The 18,645-nt window shown below is 40.8% G+C and overlaps 1 protein-coding gene across 3 annotated transcripts in view; it reads right to left on the bottom strand.

Moving 5' to 3' along the window:
- FAM168A (family with sequence similarity 168 member A) overlaps positions 1–18,645 on the bottom strand; it is a gene marked incomplete at both ends in the record, with an annotated part of 134,940 nt that overhangs the window by 53,321 nt on the left and 62,974 nt on the right. For 2 of the 3 annotated variants that reach the window (XM_079708736.1, XM_079708737.1), the window contains one exon: positions 3,336–3,405. In XM_079708736.1, coding sequence (XP_079564862.1) covers positions 3,336–3,405 — 70 coding nt within the window. Of the gene's footprint in view, positions 1–3,335; positions 3,424–18,645 lie in introns of those variants that run through there. The other variant, XM_079708735.1, reaches the window with a different exon arrangement.

Here is an 18,645-nt window from a genome sequence, read left to right as displayed (position 1 = left end):
CTGCAAGTTGAATCAATCAGCAATGGCCAATCACACCTATGTACTGAAGCCAACATGAAAAACCAAAAAGGACGAGAGCTTCTAGGCTGCTGAACATGTGGAGGTGCTGGGAGAGTGGCACCCTCTAGAGCAGCGGTCCCCAACCTTTTTGGCATGAGGGACAAGTTTCATGGAAGACAGTTTTTCCACAGATGGTGGGGGATGGGGTGTTCAGGCGGTAATGAGAGCAATGGGGGGTGACAGATGAAGCTTTCGCTCCCTAGCCTGCAACTCACCTCCTGCTGTGAGGCCCGGTTCCTAACAGGCCTGGACCTGTAGTTGTCCATGGCCCGGGGGTTGGAGACCCCTGCTCTAGAGGATCCACATTCCTTTCTTCATACATTGCCCTATGCATCTCTTCCATCTGTCTGTTCCTGAACTACATCTTTTTATAATAAACCAATAATCTAGTGAGTAAACTGGTTTCCTAAGTTCTATGAGCTGCTCTGGCAAATTAATTGAACCCAAGGAGGGGGGTTATGGGAACCTCTGATTTATAGCCAATCAGTCAGAAGCACAGGTCACAACCTGGACTTGTGATTGGCTTCCGAAATGAGGACAGTTTTGCGGGGCTGAGCTCTCAACCTCTGAACTGACGTTATCTCCAGGTAGACAGTGTCAGAATTGAGTTGAACTGTAGGACACCCAGCTGGTGTCAGAGAACAGCTTGGTGTGGGGAAAGAACTCGCACATTGGAATTAGTGTCAGAATTATAACTGCAAAGCTGTATTTTATTTCCCTCTTACATTTCAGAGAGAATTTCAAATCAGGAATTTTCCCAACTTCTCTATTCCTTGTGTCCACCACCCCATTACCCCTGAAGCAGATGACAGCACAATGGACTTGACCCTCCACTTCTACTGCCCCCTTCCCAGTCTACCCCAAATTTCTGGCCAGGAGCAGGCTCCTAGCTCCTCAAAGGTGAGGCTCCCTAGTCCTAGAAACGGAAAAGACAACCCTCTCCCCTAGCTTATCACTGGAAGCAGTGAAAGAAGCACATATTTTATGACAAATCAGCTTGCTATAACAGAAAGCATATCACTTTGATATCATAAAGATCCGAGTTCAAATCCTTCCTCATCCTTCAGAAGCTACATATACTGGCCAAGTAATACAACCTGAATTAAACTACCAGTTACTTTGCTAAAAGAAGAGTACTATAGGGTTTATGATTAATAAGATTATAATTAATATATATAAAGTACTTAGTATGTGCTTGCCAAATGGTAATTAACACTCTTTAACATAACCATTATTGTTACTAACAATAATAACAAATGTTTACTCTAAAGCATTGTATTTGGCATTTGCTTACAGATTATCTCACTTGGATCTTTATTTCTCGCAATGTGGAGGAAAAGATAACCTGAAAATCTGCCTACTCCGTAACACTTAGAAAAGCTGGATAAAAAGTATAACAAACAGTTTATGTTATATAACAAACACAGGCAGACTTGAGATTTTAGGAAAGAAAAAATTCTCCAGGGTCAAAAAATGAAATGAAAAATCAGGAACTCTCACAGTGAACTGATATGGGGATGCTCTGGGAAGGTTTTTTGGTCTGGGCAATCAAAGGGCTTGCTTTTCATAGCTATGGCGGGGATGGGAGATGAAGCTCTGGGCCTTGGAGAAGCCAAGAGCTGGAACTCAAATTCCCCTGCACAAAGCTGAGAATTTAGAGAAGTCATAAGTCAGTTTAAAAGAAAAAAATTTGTCTGAAAAGTACAGAGACAACAGGAAGCTAAGGGTAAAAAAGAAAGTTTCCCAAAGAATTTGAAACCTTGGCCTGTGTGAAGTTTGAATGTATTCTACTTCTGTGGAGTTTATACTATCTGTGTAGTCTTAGAATCCCAGCAGAAAAATTAACTGAAAACATAGTTCCAGGGACTTTCCTGGTGGCACAGTGGTTAAAAATGCGCCTGCCAATGCAGGGGACACAGGTTCGATCCCTGGTCTGGGAAGATCCCACATGCAGCAGAGCAACTAAGCCCGTGAGCCACCACTACTGAGCCCACATGCTGCAACTACTGAAGGCCGTGCACCTAGAGCCCATGCTTCACAACAAGAGAAGCCACCGCAATGAGAAGCCCATGCACCACAACAAAGAGTAGTTCCTACTCGCCGCAACTAGAGAAAGCCTGAGCGTAGCAACGAAGAAACAACTCAGCCAAAAAACCCCATAGTTCCAGGCTGATACTGATCTTCAGTGATTAGTAGAAACAAAGACAATCCTCCCTCTCTCCCTATGGAGTACTAATTATCTCGTTTAATTCTCATAACTATCCTGTGAAATAGATAACATTATCTCAATTTATAAAATAAATTTAAATTTAGGGAGGTTAAGCAACTTGTCCAAAGTCATCTAGCTATTATCTGAAAGAGCTTTAAGAATACGCCTGTCATTGCAGGTGACACAGGATTGAGCCCTGGTCCGGGAAAATCCCACATGCCCCACAGCAACTAAGTCCGTGTGCCACAACTACTGAGCCTGCACTCTAGAGCCCGCAAGCCACAACTAGTGAAGCCCGCGTGCCTAGAGCCTGTGCTCCGCAACAAGAGAAGCCACCAAATAAGAAGCCTGCACACCGCAACGAAGAGTAGCCCCCGCTCACCGCACCTAGAGAAAGCCCACACGCAGCAACAAAGACCCAACGCAGCCCCAAATCAATCAATAAATTAATTAATTATTTAAAAAAAGCTTGCCCAAGGCCAAGTAAGGGAGAGAATTCTCCCTGGAAAAGTGCTGTCTGAGCTCAGAGCCGAGATCTTAAAGGATAAGGTGAAGTTGTCAGGGGACAGCGGCATTCTAGACAGAGGGACAACATACACAAAGGCAGTGCAGTAGGAAACAGCATGGTATGCAGTCAGGAAAAAGATCAGCCTTCAGAATCAGCAGAGGGTTCAAATATCTATTTTTGTTTGTGGCCTCTTACTTCAACTGTAGTTTCTCATCTGTGCAATGGTGATAATAAACCACACCCTGTACAACTACTTCTAAGATTAAAGTTAAACATGATATGTAAAAGTGCCCAGCGCAGGGCTAGGCCCATGGTAGGTACTCAGTAATAAATAAATGTTACCTCCCTTCCTTTCTCCTAGTTGGCAATTCAATAGACCATTGTCTTAAGAATGTCATTTCCATCTGCACTAGACCCCAGACATGTCTCCCTTCTACAAGTTCCCAAGCTTTACTAGGGCTTTTGGAGGTGCAGTATACCAAAAGTCATTCACAATGTTATGAGATAACATCCTTAACCACCACTTCTCAAAATGAGAGCCATCCCCACACCACTCACCTGTGTAGGCCATGTTCTTAGGGTTGCCATAAGGAGCCCCAGGCTGCACGGGGCTATAAACAGGGTTCATTGTGGACAACTGAGAATCCTACAGAGACACAAACAAACAAACAAAAAAACAGCATTGATTAATGATTGCTCATTCTCCCTGACATCAACTTCCGATCTATAATCTTCAGGTTACACTCATAGAGAAGCAACACGGTATAGTAGAAAAAGGACTACAAAAAAGCCATTTGTTTGTATTTGGCCCATGCTAGACACTTTTCCCATTGTACACATGAAGATACTGACAGGCAGAGAGGTGACACAATTTGCCTAATGTCAACCCCGGCCTTTTGATTCTCAGTTCTAGTCCCACTATCCCACAGATGGCTCTACCATGAGTGTACTGTGTGGCACTGGCCAAGTCCCGTCCCCTCTCTGGGCTTCAGTGTCCTGATGTAAAATCAATTACTTTAGGCTCTCTGAGGCCCTTTCTAATTCTAAGGTTGCTGGTCTAAGAGCTGGGAAAGGATGCAATTCTACTCTTCACCAGGGAGTCTGAGTACCTGGTGATAAACACACAGACTGCTGGAAGAGCAGCAAGTGTGTCACCCACCTTTTGCACTTACAGAGGACAGGATACTAGTTACTAGCAGTTTTGGAAAAAAATGGGAATTTACGGCCATTGATCATTTTAATGCAAACAAGGAAACACAGCCAAGATCTCTTTCAAAGCTTATTCAAGGGAAAGAAACTAGGAAATTTCTGTGCAATAAGTATCACCTGCACAAGTGATCTGTTAATTATCTTAATGAAGCACGTTCTCCATTCTGATTAATGGAAAATCTGTCATTAAGCTCTATTACCGAGCCAATTTGTCCCCCTTGTTTAGGGAACCAACTCTGACACACAGGCCAACACATATTTGAAAATGTCTTCAAACATATTATTTACACGTCATAAAAATCAAACAATTCCCTCCTAACTAGGCTCACATGATAGATGGACAATTTTTTAGGTCATTAATTTCTCCCATAGCACCTCAGGATAGGAAACAAGTCAAACGCTGAAGTCAGGCAGTTAAAGTCAACAGCTGGCTTGATGACGATTGCTCTGAGATTAATTACTCTGTCCAGGGTTCTGGAATGAGAGGTGGAGGAAAGATGCGTTCCCAAAGAGAGGAAGGTGGGGCAGTCAAACAGGCAAAAAAGGAAATGATGTTGGTCAAATTCAGAGGATAGAACTTGAAATGTACCCAGTGCGCAGCCCTGCCAAATCACCCCAGGGCAAGAGGCTAGATTAAACTACCGCCAATTGACAAACTGAAACTAGAACAATTTGAGGATAAAAGTTACAGGAGATATACACACTGCAGCACAATTTAAGGAAAAAACACGCAGCCAGAGTTATCCAAGAATACAGCCAAGTACACTCTCTCTAAATATAAGCACTCTCCTGGCAAGGTGCTAAGAAAATTAAGAGAGTTCACAGATGTTAAAATACACTGCAAACTATAAAGTGGCATGCAGATGTAAATGATGACGGTGATTGCCCTGGATCTCTCTTCCACCCGACCGGTTCTCTGCTAAATAAGCCAGAGTAAGGAAGACTGTGCTAATAAGCAGCACAACGGGCCCTGTAAACATCTGAGCACTCTCCTACGGAGAAGGTACTCTGTGCTGCTGATTGGACAAAGTTAGAAATTGCTTTTCATAACCAAAGAAACTCATCAGTTTTGAAACTGGTCTCCTGCTGCTCCAAAATGAGGGCCACAGTCTCAGGAGACCATGCCTGAGTAGCACTCCACAACAGTATGGATTCCAATCTCAACTAATGACTGGCAGAAATGAGATCTGCCAGGGGTTCAGAATTTGGGATAAGAATAAGACAGCTACTTCTGGGGAGTGGCTCACAGGCAGACAGAGTTCCTGGCTTTCAAGAGAAGGTTAGCCTTTTACGACAGAATCCATACACTGTTAATAGTTTCAGGGACAGGCTAAAAATGAGTAGGAAGATCACAAGCTCTAAAATCAGGCAGATTTAGGTTAAAATCCTAGAACTGCCACATACCAAACGTGGGACCATAGGCAAGTCCACTAACTTTCTTATCAGTTTCCTCTAGCCTCAAAATGGAAAAGAATAACACATACTTTGTAGAGTTGTTGTAAGGCTTTTGTGTTTTTTTTTAAAAGCTAGGTTTACTGAGGTATAATATACATACAGTAAAATTTACTCCTTTTAGGTATACAGTTCTGTGAGCTCTGAAAAATGTATATAGTTGTACAAACACCACCACAATTAAGATACAAAGTATTTTCACCACCCCCAAAAGTTCTCTCATCTTTGTGGTCAATACCCTGCCCACAACTCCCAGCTGTGGCAACCACTGATCTGTTTTCCGTTGTTTTGTGTACTCACATATCAACTTTTATTTTAACAGATGAAAAAAGTGAGGCTGAAAAAAGGCAAATGAACAGTCCGAGGTCACAAAGTAAGTAAGGGACAAGGTCAAGATTAGCACCCCAAATGGATCAAAGACCTAAATGAGAGAGCTAAAAACATAAAACTCTTAGAAGAAAGAAGAAAAGATAGCCTAAACCTTTGTGACCTCAGACTTGGCAATGGTAATTATGATACCAATAGCACAAACAACGAAAGGAAAAAAATAGATAAAATGGATTCATCAGAACTAAAAACTGGGCTTCCCTGGTGGCGCAGTGGTTGAGAGTCCGCCTGCTGATGCAGGGGACGCGGGTTCGTGCCCCAGTCCAGGAAGATGCCACATGCCACGGAGTGGCTGGGCCAGTGAGCCATGGCCGCTGAGCCTGCGCGTCCAGAGCCTGTGCTCCGTAACGGGAGAGGCTACAACAGTGAGAGGCCTGCGTACCGCAAAAAAGAAAAAAAAAAAAAAACTAAAAACTTTTGGGACTTCCCTGGTGGCACAGTGGTTAAGAATACACCTGCCAATGCAGGCAATATGGATTCGAGCCCTGGTCCGGGAAGATCCCACATGCCGTGGAACAACTAAGCCCATGCGCCACAACTACTGATCCTGCACTCTAGAGCCCGTAAGCCACAACTACTGAGCCCAAGAGCCACAACTACTGAAGCCACGCACCTAGAGCCCATGCTCCGCAACAAGAGAAATGCACCGCAACGAAGAGTAGCCCCCGTTCTCTGCAACTAGAGAAAGCCTGTGTGCAGCAATGAAAACCCAACGCAGCCAAAAATAAATACATAAATAGATAAATGTATTTAAAAAAATGGCAAGGAAAACTAAAAGCTTTCGTGTATTAAAGGACACCATCGAGAAAGTGAAAGACAACCCACAGAATGACAGAAGATTTTTGCAGATCATTTACATAAGGCATTTGTATTTAAAATATATAAGGAACTCTTAGCTCAATATTAAAAAGGCCAATAACCCAATTTAAAAAATGGGAAAAGAATCTCAACATACATTTCTTCAAAGAAGTTATATACATGGCCAATAAGCACATGAAAAGATGCAAATCGAAACCACAAGATACCACTTCACATACACTAGGATGGCTAAAATCAAAAAGATAATAAAATGTGTTGGCAAGGATGTGGAGAAATCTAGACCCTTATACAATGCTGGTGGGAATGTAAAACGACATGGCCACTTTGGGAAAACACCTGACAGTTCCTCAAATAGTTAAACACAGAGTTACCACATGACCCAGCAATGCCACTTCTAGATATATACCAGAAGAAATGAAAATGTATGAACACAAATGTTCATAGCAGCATTATCCATAATAGTCAAAAGGTGGAAACAATCCAGATGTTCAACTGATGAATGGATAAATGAAATGTGGTATATCCATACAATGGAATATTTGGAAATAAAAAGGAATGAAGTATTGATACACACTACAACATGGATGAACCTTGAAAACATATTAAGTGAAAGAAACCCGTCACAAAAGGCTACATATTCTGTGATTCCATTTTTATGAAATGTCCAGAATAGGCAAATCTACAGAGACAGAAAATAGATCTGTAGTTGTCTAGATTAGTTCATGATATATGAAATTCACATCTCTTAAAATAATTATTATAATGCAGTACTCACCCACATCTACTTTCACACATACCTACTTCCTGAACGTTTCTTCCTGATAACTCCATAAGCAGTTCAAACTCACAACATTCAAAAGTAAACTCAACATTCTTCCCCGAGCCCATTCTTCCATCCAGTATTGACTGTCTCACAGTTACTGACAATCCATCCACCTGGCACTTTAAGCGAGAAACCCTGAAAGTCATCCTAAATTCCTCCCACTCTTTCACACCCAATCAATCACCAAGTCCTCATAAACTTACCTTTCTCATTGCTACTGCTCTCTAGTTCAAATTTCAATATCTCTTGTCTGAAATATTAAACAGTCCTAAGGGGACTCTTTTCCCCCATTCTAACCAACTCTAATTAATCCTTGATATTCTTTATTAAAGCATAGGTTGGATAAGGGCATTACTCCCCTCAAAAGCCTGGGGAATAAAATCCCTACTCCTTCACATGGTATAGAAGATCCTCTATGCTCTATCTGGCATGGGGCTCAGGAATATATGTATTTGTGTTTCTAAGGATATTTTGATGCCCAGTTTGAAGACACTGCCTGAGACTTTCTATGTCAAATGCCATTTGTCTTACATAAGCTTGATAGAGGAATTGAGATACAGCAGTGAACGAGACTAATAAAAATTCCTGCTTACATTCCAGTTGGGAGGGGGGAGGAAGACACAAAATTTTTTTAAAAAGTAAAATATACTGTATATCACATGGCAGTAAATGCTAGAGAAATCCTCTGAAGGTGGACAGGGAGTACCAAGGGGAGGAGGTACAATTTTAAATAAGATAGTTAGAGAAAGTGTTATTGAGTGACATCTAAGCAGAGACCTGAAAAAGCTGAAGGAGCAAGCCATGCAGGTCTCTTGAGGGGAAACTGTCCAAGTAGAGAAAACAGCAAAGGCAAATGCCCTGAAGTGGAACCATGTCTGAGAAATAGCATGAAGGCCAGTTTAGCTGGAGCACACACAGTGAATGAAAGAGAAAAGAGTAGGCAGTGAGATCAGACAGGTGATGAAGGCTAAATCATGTACAGCCTTGTAGGCCAGTATAAGGACGTTGTTTTTTATTCTAAATGAGATTAGGAGTGTTTCAAGCAGAAGAGTGACTTGATTTGACTTCATTTTAAGAAGATTACTTTGTTGAGCTGAGATCAAAGAGCAGGAAGGCAAGAGGAGAATCAGGGAGATGAGTTAGGATGCTATTAAAATGATCCATATGAAAGGTAATGGTGGCTTGAAATAGGGTGGTAGCAGTGGTGGGGGTGGTGGGAAGTAGTCATATTTTGGGTATAATCTGAAGATCAAGCTGATGGGAATTACTAACAGGTTGACTATAGAGTATGAGAGGAAGAAAGACATCAAGGATGACTCCAAAGTTAACTTGAGAAACTGGAATAATAAAAATGCCATTTACTGGGATGAGAACTATGAAAGGAGCATGTTTTGGTGTAAAGGACAGAAATTTGGATTTGGACTTAAATTTGAGATGTCTAAGAATTCTGTTTAAAACAATGGCTGGTATACAATGAGCATTCTGTAAAGGTAAACAACCATTACTACTATTATAAATATTACCTCTACTACCAGCAGCTACTATTTATTGAAGATCTACCAGGTGACAAGTACTGTGCTACCAATTTACCTTATTAGTCCCTATAAGTCTTATAAGATCACAATGATCTTGCAAAATAGGTATTATTTTCACTGTACTATAGGTGGATAAACTTAAGTCCAGAGAAATGAAGCAACTTGCCCAAAGTCTCATAACTAAGAATTGAGAGAATAACCAGGTCTTCTGATTCCAATGTCCAAGCTACTTCCACTGTGCTAGATGAGTTTGAGTTTCCCAGTCTCCCTAGTCTCCCAACCCAGCACTGGTTTCTCCTCTGGAATAGCAGGCCCCTCCCTAACCCTCCTTTAACTCGGGGCCCCTTGTGCTCTGTTTGGACCCTGATAGATCCCACCATGGAGGCAGTAAATCTACCTACTGGGTCCCTGCTGGACACACACAGGCAGTTATGAGAGAATAAAAGCACTGTCTGCCTGACTTCTATTCCTGCCAGCTGTCTAGGATCTTAGTTGCGATATGCTCCCGATCCAACCTGATTTTACTTCTTAAGTAAGACAAGTAAGATAAGTGCCTGTTGTGCAAGTTCCGTCTAGCTCCCTCTCCAGAGCCAAGTATGGAATTTCCCCTGTTCCCTGGGGTTGAACCACAGTAAGTCTACATTACTTGTGTCAGCAAACACAACTCTGCAATAGCTTCCCATCTTATTCAGAATAAAATCCAAAGTCCTTATAAAGGTCTACAGGACCTTATATGATCTGGTCTCACATGCCCACCTCTCTAGTTGCAACTCCTACCACTATCCCTTGCTTTCTCCACTCCACTCACAATGACCTCCTTGTTCCCTGAACACACATGTATGCTTATGCCTCAGGGTGTTTGCACTTGCGCTTTCCCACACCTAAAATGCCCTTCCCCCAGATATTCAAATGGCATACTCCCTTACTTCATTCAGGTCTCTGCACAAATTTCACCCTGCCAGAAATTACTTCCTTAACCAACCTATCTAAAAATAACTGCTACTGTTATTCTCTGTCCCCAATTCCTGCTTTACTTTTCCTATTGACACCAATCACTAACTGATATATTTTCTTGCATATTTGTTTATTCTTTCCCCCATTAGAGTTATAAGTTCCATGAGAACAAGGATTCTGTTTATTTTGTCTCGTATCCCCAATACCCAGGATATTTCCAGCATATAATGGGCACTAAATGCATAGTTGAATAAATAACGAACCATCCTTCATGCTACTCCAAAAAACAACTCTGGAAAAAGTTTCAAAGTGCTTGGCACTTCTTGGCGTATCTCAGTCAACTACTTGGCTTCACATCTCTACAGCATTTACTTCCAATATTCAGAGAAGCCTCTACCGATAGCTCATCTTGGGCAGAACAAGCAATGGTGAGCCAGGTGGTGGCATGATGACTGAGGACAACAGACAGAGGTGCTAAAGACCTCCCTCTTAGTGGAGCTGGCATTCATTCCCAGACCGTTTTGCAAATAGCCTGCTGCTGCCCTTAAAACCACCTGAAGTATTTCTTTCAAATCAACAGCAAAATCTATGAGCACAAAATGACAAGAAAAAAGTTCCAGGGTTGAAGGATGAACACTTGGAAGTACCATATGCACAACAGGTTGCAGTGTTTAAAATTAGTGTTGTAGTTTACACACTACTTTAAACTTTTTAAAGAACCTTACCATTTACAAAGGTTATACAGATGGTCCCCAAATCAGGGTGGTTCGCTTAAGATTTTTCAACTTTACAATGGTATCAAAGCAATAAGCATTCAGTAGGAACATACTCTGAATTCTGAATTTTGTGCTTTTCCTGAGCTAGTAGTATGCAACACAAAACTCTCTTGTGATGCTGGGCAGCAGCAGCAGCAGTGAGCTGCAGCTCCAAGTCAGCCATGTGATCGAGGGTAAAGAACTGATTTACACTTGCAACCATTCTGTAAAAATATAACCATCCTGTTTTTCACTTAAAATATAGTATTCAATAAATTACATGAGATATTCAACATTACAAAATAGACTTTGTGCTAGACGATTTTGCCCAACTGTAGGCTGCTGTGTTCTGAGCATGTTTAAAGTAGGCTAGGCTATTAAATGCATTTTCAATTCACAATGGGTTTATTGGAATGTAACCTCATTGTAAGCTGAGGAAGGTCTGTAGTTTACAATGAAATTTTAGCCACTATTTCACTTGATCCGTTGAAGTAAGCAACACAGGGATTATTAATTTCATCAGACAGATAAAGAAATTAAAGCTTAAAGTTTTTTGGGGTTTTTTTTGCGGTACGCGGGCCTCTCACTGTTGGGGCCTCTCCCGTTGCGGAGCACAGGCTCTGGATGCGCAGGCCCAGCGGCCATGGCTCATAGGCCCAGCGGCCATGGCTCACAGGCCCAGCCGTTCCACGGCATGTGGGATCCTCCCGGACCCTGCATCGGCAGGCGGACTCCCAACCACTGCGCCACCAGGGAAGCCCTAAAGCTTAAAGTTTTAATGCATATTAGGATGGACACTGTAGGGAAAAGATATAGATAGTGTCTGCCCAAAGGAGGTTATGGTCTAGCTAGGGAATTTTAAAAGTTAAATAAAAATAAAGATGCCATAAGTAACACAAGGAGGTGGAACTTCTGGAATACCTAAACTGCTTAGCAAACTCTTCCCTAAAAGCAACAATAAAACTGACCAAGATGGTCAAAAACAACCATTTCGGGCCTCTGAAAATTAACCAAAGGCATACATCAAGTTGAGAAATGTTTATTCAAGAAGAATTACTGAACCATATTAAGAACAGTGAGAATCTGTGGCATTTTAGCCTGAAACTGCTCCTACCCCACAACCCCCAGCTCCCTGGGGGTAATTCCATCAGGCCAGGCCAAGAGGATGACTCTTGCCAGAGTGGGCTGATTTAATTTGAAGCTGAGTGTAGAAAATTTGCTCTGGATATTGCCCAGGGTCATTGTCAAAAACAATAGAGGGACAATCTGGGGAACAATAGTAAGTTATCCAGGAAGGCCACTACTACAGCTGGCCTAAGGTCATAATGCTAGTTAGGGCAGGAAACAGGCCTGCAGATAAGCCAGAAATTTTAAAGGGAGTGCTGGGGAACAAAAGATAAGACCCACTATGGGATCCCTGGTGCTCTATAAGCTTTCATACCTGCTAAGGAGAAACTGGAGAGGTCCTAGCTATCTACTGATCCTATGTGAACGTAAGGTCTTGAACACACTGAAAGTAAAGGCTGGAGCAGAACTGCAAATTGCCTGGACTTTGAATGCATTCCCCGATCAACAAACAAATCCATCAACAAAGGGTAGAAGATTTCCTGGCCTAGGATTGAAGCCAGTCATTGTTGATCACTAATCTATGCTGACCCAGGGGTGACCTTTAAGAAGCCAAGTTTAAAAATTAAAACAATAATTAAAAAAATATGACCAGAATAAATTACTTGCATGTTAAATAAATAATTAAATAAATATGCATGGTTAAAAAGAGAGAGATATCAGCAGTCACACACTACAAAGGAGACAGATACTACAGAATTGTCTGAACAAGTCACTGACTAAACCAAAAAGGAAAAAACCAAAAAGGAAAAAACAAACCACAAAAAAAAACCCCAGCAAGAACCCTCCCATCCGCTAGTGGTGGAAGAATCTGAATCAAGAGTTGCTATATTATCTAAAACATAGTTTTTCAACAAAAAAAATCATAAAACATGCAAAGAAAGAGGGAAGTGTGACCCATTTACTGGGGCGGGGGGGGAAGGAGACTACGTATAGATATGGCCTCTATGGGGGCCCAGATGTTGGAATCAGCAGATAAATATTTCAAAGCAGCTATTATAAGTACTTTAAAGAACTAAGGGAAGCCATATTTAAATAATTAAATTAAAGTATGATAATAATTACTCATCAAATAGAGAATGTCAATAAATAGAAATTATAAAAATAACCAAATGGAAATTGTTTGTTTTGTTTTGTTTTGTTCACTTTTGGCCGTGCTGCACGGCATGTTGGAACTTAGTTCCCTGACTAGGGATCGAACCCATGCCCCCTGTAGTGGAAGTGCAGAGTCTTAAACGCTGGACCACCAGGGAAGTCCCTGGAAGTTGTATTCTGAAATGAAACATTCAAGAGGACTCAAAAACAAATCTGGGCTGGCAGAACAAAGAATCATTGAACTCAAAGAGAGATCAACATAGATAATGCAATCTAAAAAACAAAAAGAAAAAATGAAAAATGAAGTCAGAGACCTGTGGGAAACTCTGGAGCAAACCAACACACAAGTGATGGGAGTTCTAGCAAGAAGAAAGAAAGGAGTAGAAAAAATATCTGAAGATATAATCATCAAAAGCTTCCCAAATTTGATTTTATTATTTATTTTATTTATTTTTTTTTTAATAAATTTATTTATTTATTTCTGGCTGTGTTGGGTCTTCGTTTCTGTGCGAGGGCTTTCTCCAGTTGTGGAGAGAGGAGGCCACTCTTCATCGCGGCGCGCGGGCCTCTCACTGTCACGGCCTCTCCCGTTGCGGAGCACAGGCTCCAGATGCGCAGGCTCAGTAGTTGTGGCTCACGGGCTTTGTTGCTCCGCGGCATGTGGGATCTTCCCAGACCAGGGCTCGAACCCGTGTCCCCTGCATTGGCAGGCAGATTCTCAAACACTGCACCACCAGGGAAGCCCCCCAAATTTGATTTTAAAAACAAACAAACATTAAACTATACCCAAGACAGACAGTGAACTCCAAGTGGGCTGAACACAAAAAGAGCCACACCTGTACATATCATTAACTGTTGAAAGCCAAAGAGAAAATTTTGAAAGTGGCAAGAGAAAAAAACTTATCAGATAAAAGGGATCAACAATAAGATTAACAGCTCAATTCTCATTAGAAACAATGGAGGCCAGCAGCAGTGGAATAATAAATGTGCTGAAAGAAAGAAAAAAAAAGTACCAACCATGATTTCTGACCCCAGTAAAACTATCATTCAAAATTAAACGTAAGGGACTTCCCTGGTGGCACAGTGGTTAAGAATCTGTCTGCCAGTGCAGGGGACATGGGTTCAAGCCCTGGTCCAGGAAGATCCCACATGCCATGGAGCAACTAAGCCCATAAGCCTGTGCTGTAGAGCCCACAAGTTGCAACTACTGAGCCCACATGCCACAACTACTGAAGCCTGCATGCCTAGAGCCTGTGCTCTGCAAGAAGAGAAGCCACTGCAATGAGAAGCCCATGCACCACAACGAAGAGTAGCCCCACTCTCCTCAACTAGAGAAAGCCCGTGGGCAGCAATGAAGACCCAACACAGCCAAAAATTAAAATAAATAAATAAATAAATAATTTTTTAAAAAAATCCAAAATTAAAGGCATAAAGACATTCCCAAATAGATAACAACTGAGATGATTCACTGCTAGCAACCTGCCTTTCAAAAACCCTAAAGACATACTAAAGCCTTCTGGCTGAAAGGAAATGGCACTACAGAGCAATTCAAATCCACATGAAAAGATAAAGAGTACCAGTAAAGGCGATTACATAGGTAAATATAAAGATAGTATAAATATTTTTCTCTTAATACACTTAAAAGACAGTTATATACAATAACTTTAAAACTATATTGTTGGGTATATGAACATATAAAGATTTAATTTACAGAAAAACAAAGGCACAAAGTAAAAGACAGGGAAAACGGAGCTACACCTGAACAAAGTTTCTAAATTTTATTGAAATTAAGTTAGTTTATATTTGAAGTAGATTGTATATGAAGTAGATTATAATCAATATGTAATTTGTAAAAAATGAAGATATATATTTAATCCCCAAAGCAACCACTAAGAAAACAACTTTTAAAATTTAATAAAAATATCAATGATATCAACAATAAAAAGGAACAAACCACTGATACATATCACAGCATGAATTAACCTCGAAAATACTGGGCTAAGTTTAAGAAGCCAGAGCAAAAGACAACACATGGTGTGATTCCATTTATACAAAATGTTCAGAAAGGGCAAATCTATAGAAGCAGATAGATAAGAAGCAAGAAGAACTACAATCCTGCAGCCTCTGGAATGAAAACCACATTCACAGGCAGCAAAATGAAAAGGCAGAGGACTATGTACCACATGAAGGAACAAGATAAAACCCCAGAAAAACAATTAAATGAAGTGGAGATGGGCAATCTTCCAGAAAAAGAATTTAGAATAATGATAGTGAGATGATCCAGGACCTCGGAAAAAGAATGGAGGCAAAGATCGAGAAGATACAAGAAATGTTTAACAAAGACCTAGAAGAATTAAAGAACAAACAAACAGAGATGAACAATACAATAACTGAAATGAAAACTACGCTAGAAGGAATCAATAGCAGAATAACGGAAGCAGAAGAATGGATAAGTGACCTGGAAAACAGAATGGTGGAATTCACTGCCACAGAAAAGAATAAAGAAAAAAGAATGAAAAGAAATGAAGACAGCTTAAGAGACCTCTGGGACAACATTAAATGCACCAACATTCGCATTATAGGGGGCCCCGAAGGAGAAGAGAGAGAGAAAGAACCCAAGAAAATATTTGAAGGATTATAGTCGAAAACTTCCCTAACATGGGAAAGGAAATGGGCACCCAAGTCCAGGAAGCGCAGAGAGTCCCAGGCGGGATAAACCCAAGGAGAAACACACCGAGACGCATAGTAATCAAACTGGCAAAAATTAAAGACAAAGAAAAATTATTGAAAGCAGCAAGGGAAAAACGACAAATAACATACAAGGGAACTCCCATAAGGTTAACAGCTGATTTTTCAGCAAAAACTCTACAAGCCAGAATGGAGTGGCACAATACATTTAAAGTGATGAAAGGGAAGAAACTACAACCAAGGTTACTCTACCCAGCAAGGATCTCATTCAGATTTGATGGAGAAATCAAAAGCTTTACAGACAAGCAAAAGCTAAGAGAATTCAGCACCACCAAACCAGCACTATAGAAAATGCTAAAGGAACTTCTCTAAGTGGGAAACACAGGAGAAGAAAAGGACCTACAAAAACAAACCCATAACAATTAAGAAAATGGTAATAGGAACATACATATCAATAATTACCTGAAGCATGAATGGATTAAATGCTCCAACCAAAAGACACAGGCTTGCTGAATGGATACAAAAACAAGACTCATATATACGCTGTCTACAAGAGACCTACTTCAGACCTAGGGACACATACAGACTGAAAGTGAGGGGATGAAAAAAGATATTCCACGCAAATGGAAATGAAAAGACAGGTGGAGTAGCAATACACATATCAGATAAAATAAACTTTAAAATAATGTTACAAGAGACAAGGAAGGACACTACATAATGATCAAGGGATCAATCCAAGAAGAACATATAACAATTATAAATATATATGCACCAAAGATAGGAGCATTTCAATACATAAGGAAACTGCTAACAGCTATAAAAGAGGAAATCGACAGTAACACAATAATAGTGGGGGACTTTAACACCTCACTTACACCAATGGACAGATCATACAGACAGAAAACTAGTAAGGAAACACAAGATTTAAATGCCGCAACAGACCAGATAGATTTAATTGATATTTACAGGACATTCCATCCAAAAACAGCAGATTACACTTTCTTCTCAAGTGCACACGGAACATTCTCCAGGATACATCACATCTTGGGTCACAAATCAAGCCTCAGGAAACTGAAGAAAACTGATATCATATCAAGAATCTTTTCCGACCACAACGCTATGAGATTAGAAATCAATTACAGGGAAAAAAACACATGGAGGCTAAACAATATATTACTAAATAAGCAAGAGATCACTGAAGAAATCAAAGAGGAAATCAAAAAATGCCTAGAGACAAATGACAATGAAAACATAACAATCCAAAACCTATGGAATACAGCAAAAGCAGTTCTAAGAGGGAAGTTTATAGCAATACAATCTTACCTCAAGAAACAAGAAAAATCTCAAATAAACAATCTAACCTTACACCTAAAGGAACTAGAGAAAGAAGAACAAACAAAACCCAAAGTTAGTAGAAGGAAAGAAATCATAAAGATCAGAGCAGAAATAAATGAAATAGAAACAAAGAAAACAATAGCAAAGATCAATAAAACTAAAAGCTGGTTCTTTGAGAAGATCAACAAAACTGATAAACCTTTAGCCAGACTCATCAAGAAAAAGAGGGAGAGGACTCAAATCAATAAAATTAGAAATGAAAAAGGAGAAGTTACAATGGAAACCACAGAAATACAAAGCATGCTAAAAGGCTACTACAAGCAACTCTATGCCAATAAAATGGACAACCTGGAAGAAACGGACAAATTCTTAGAAAGGTATAACTTTCCAAGACTGAACCAGGAAGAAATAGAAAATATGAACAGACCAATCACAAGCAATGAAATTGAAACTGTGATTAAGAATCTTCCAACTGGGCTTCCCTGGTGGCGCAGTGGTTGAGAGTCCGCCTGCCAATGCAGGGGACACGGGTTTGTTCCCCGGTCCGGGAAGATCCCACATGCCTCAGAGTGGCTGGGCCCGTGAGCCATGGCCACTAAGCCTACGCATACGGAGCCTGTGCTCCGCAATGGGAGAGGCCACAACAGTGAGAGGCCCGTGTACCACGAAAAAAAAATAAAAATAAAAAATAAAGCTTCCAACAAACAAAAGTCCAGGACCAGATGGCTTCACAAGTGAATTCTATCAAACACTTAGAGAAGAGCTAACACCCATCCTTCCCAAACTCTTCCAAAAATTTGCAGAGGAAGGAACACTCCCAAACTTATTATACGAGGCCAACATCACCCTGATACCAAAACCAGACAGAGATACTACAAAAAAAGAAAATTACAGACCAAAATCACTGATGAATATAGATGCAAAAATCCTCAACAGGGCTTCCCTGGTGGCGCAGTGGTTGAGAGTCCGCCTGACGATGCAGGGGACGCGGGTTCGTGCCCCGGTCCGGGAGGATCCCACATGCCGCGGAGCGGCTGGGCCCGTGAGCCATGGCCACTGAGCCTGTGCGTCCGGAGCCTGTGCTCCGCAACGGGAGAGGTCACGACAGTGAGAGGCCCACGTACCGCAAAAAAAACCCCCAAAAAACAAAACAAACAAACAAACAAAAAATCCTCAACAAAATACTAGCAAACAGAATCCAACAACACATTAAAAGGATCATACACTATGATCAGGTGGGATTTATCCCAGGGATGCAAGGATTCTTCAATATACGCAAATCAATCAATGTGATACACTATATTAACAAACTGAAGAATAAAAACCATATGATCATCTCAATAGATGCAGAAAAAGCTTTTGACAAAATTCAATACCCATTTATGGTAAAAACTCTCCAGAAAGTGGGCACAGAAGGAAACTACCACAACATAATAAAGCCCATATATGACAAACCCACAGCAAACATTATTCTCAATGGTGAAAAACTGAAAGCATTTCCTCTAAGATCAAGAACAAGACAAGGATGTCCACTCTCACCACTATTATTCAACATAGTTTTGGAAGTCCTAGCCATGGCAATCAGAGAAAAAAAAAGAAATAAAAGGAATACAAATTGGAAAAGAAGAAGTAAAACTGTCACTGTTTGCAGATGGCATACTACTATACATAGAGAATCCCAAAGATGCCAC

Source organism: Hyperoodon ampullatus (assembly GCF_949752795.1).
Source record: "Hyperoodon ampullatus genome assembly, chromosome: 7".
Classification (NCBI taxonomy): Eukaryota; Metazoa; Chordata; class Mammalia; order Artiodactyla; family Ziphiidae; genus Hyperoodon; species Hyperoodon ampullatus.
This window is presented reverse-complemented; position numbering and strand designations above follow the sequence as displayed.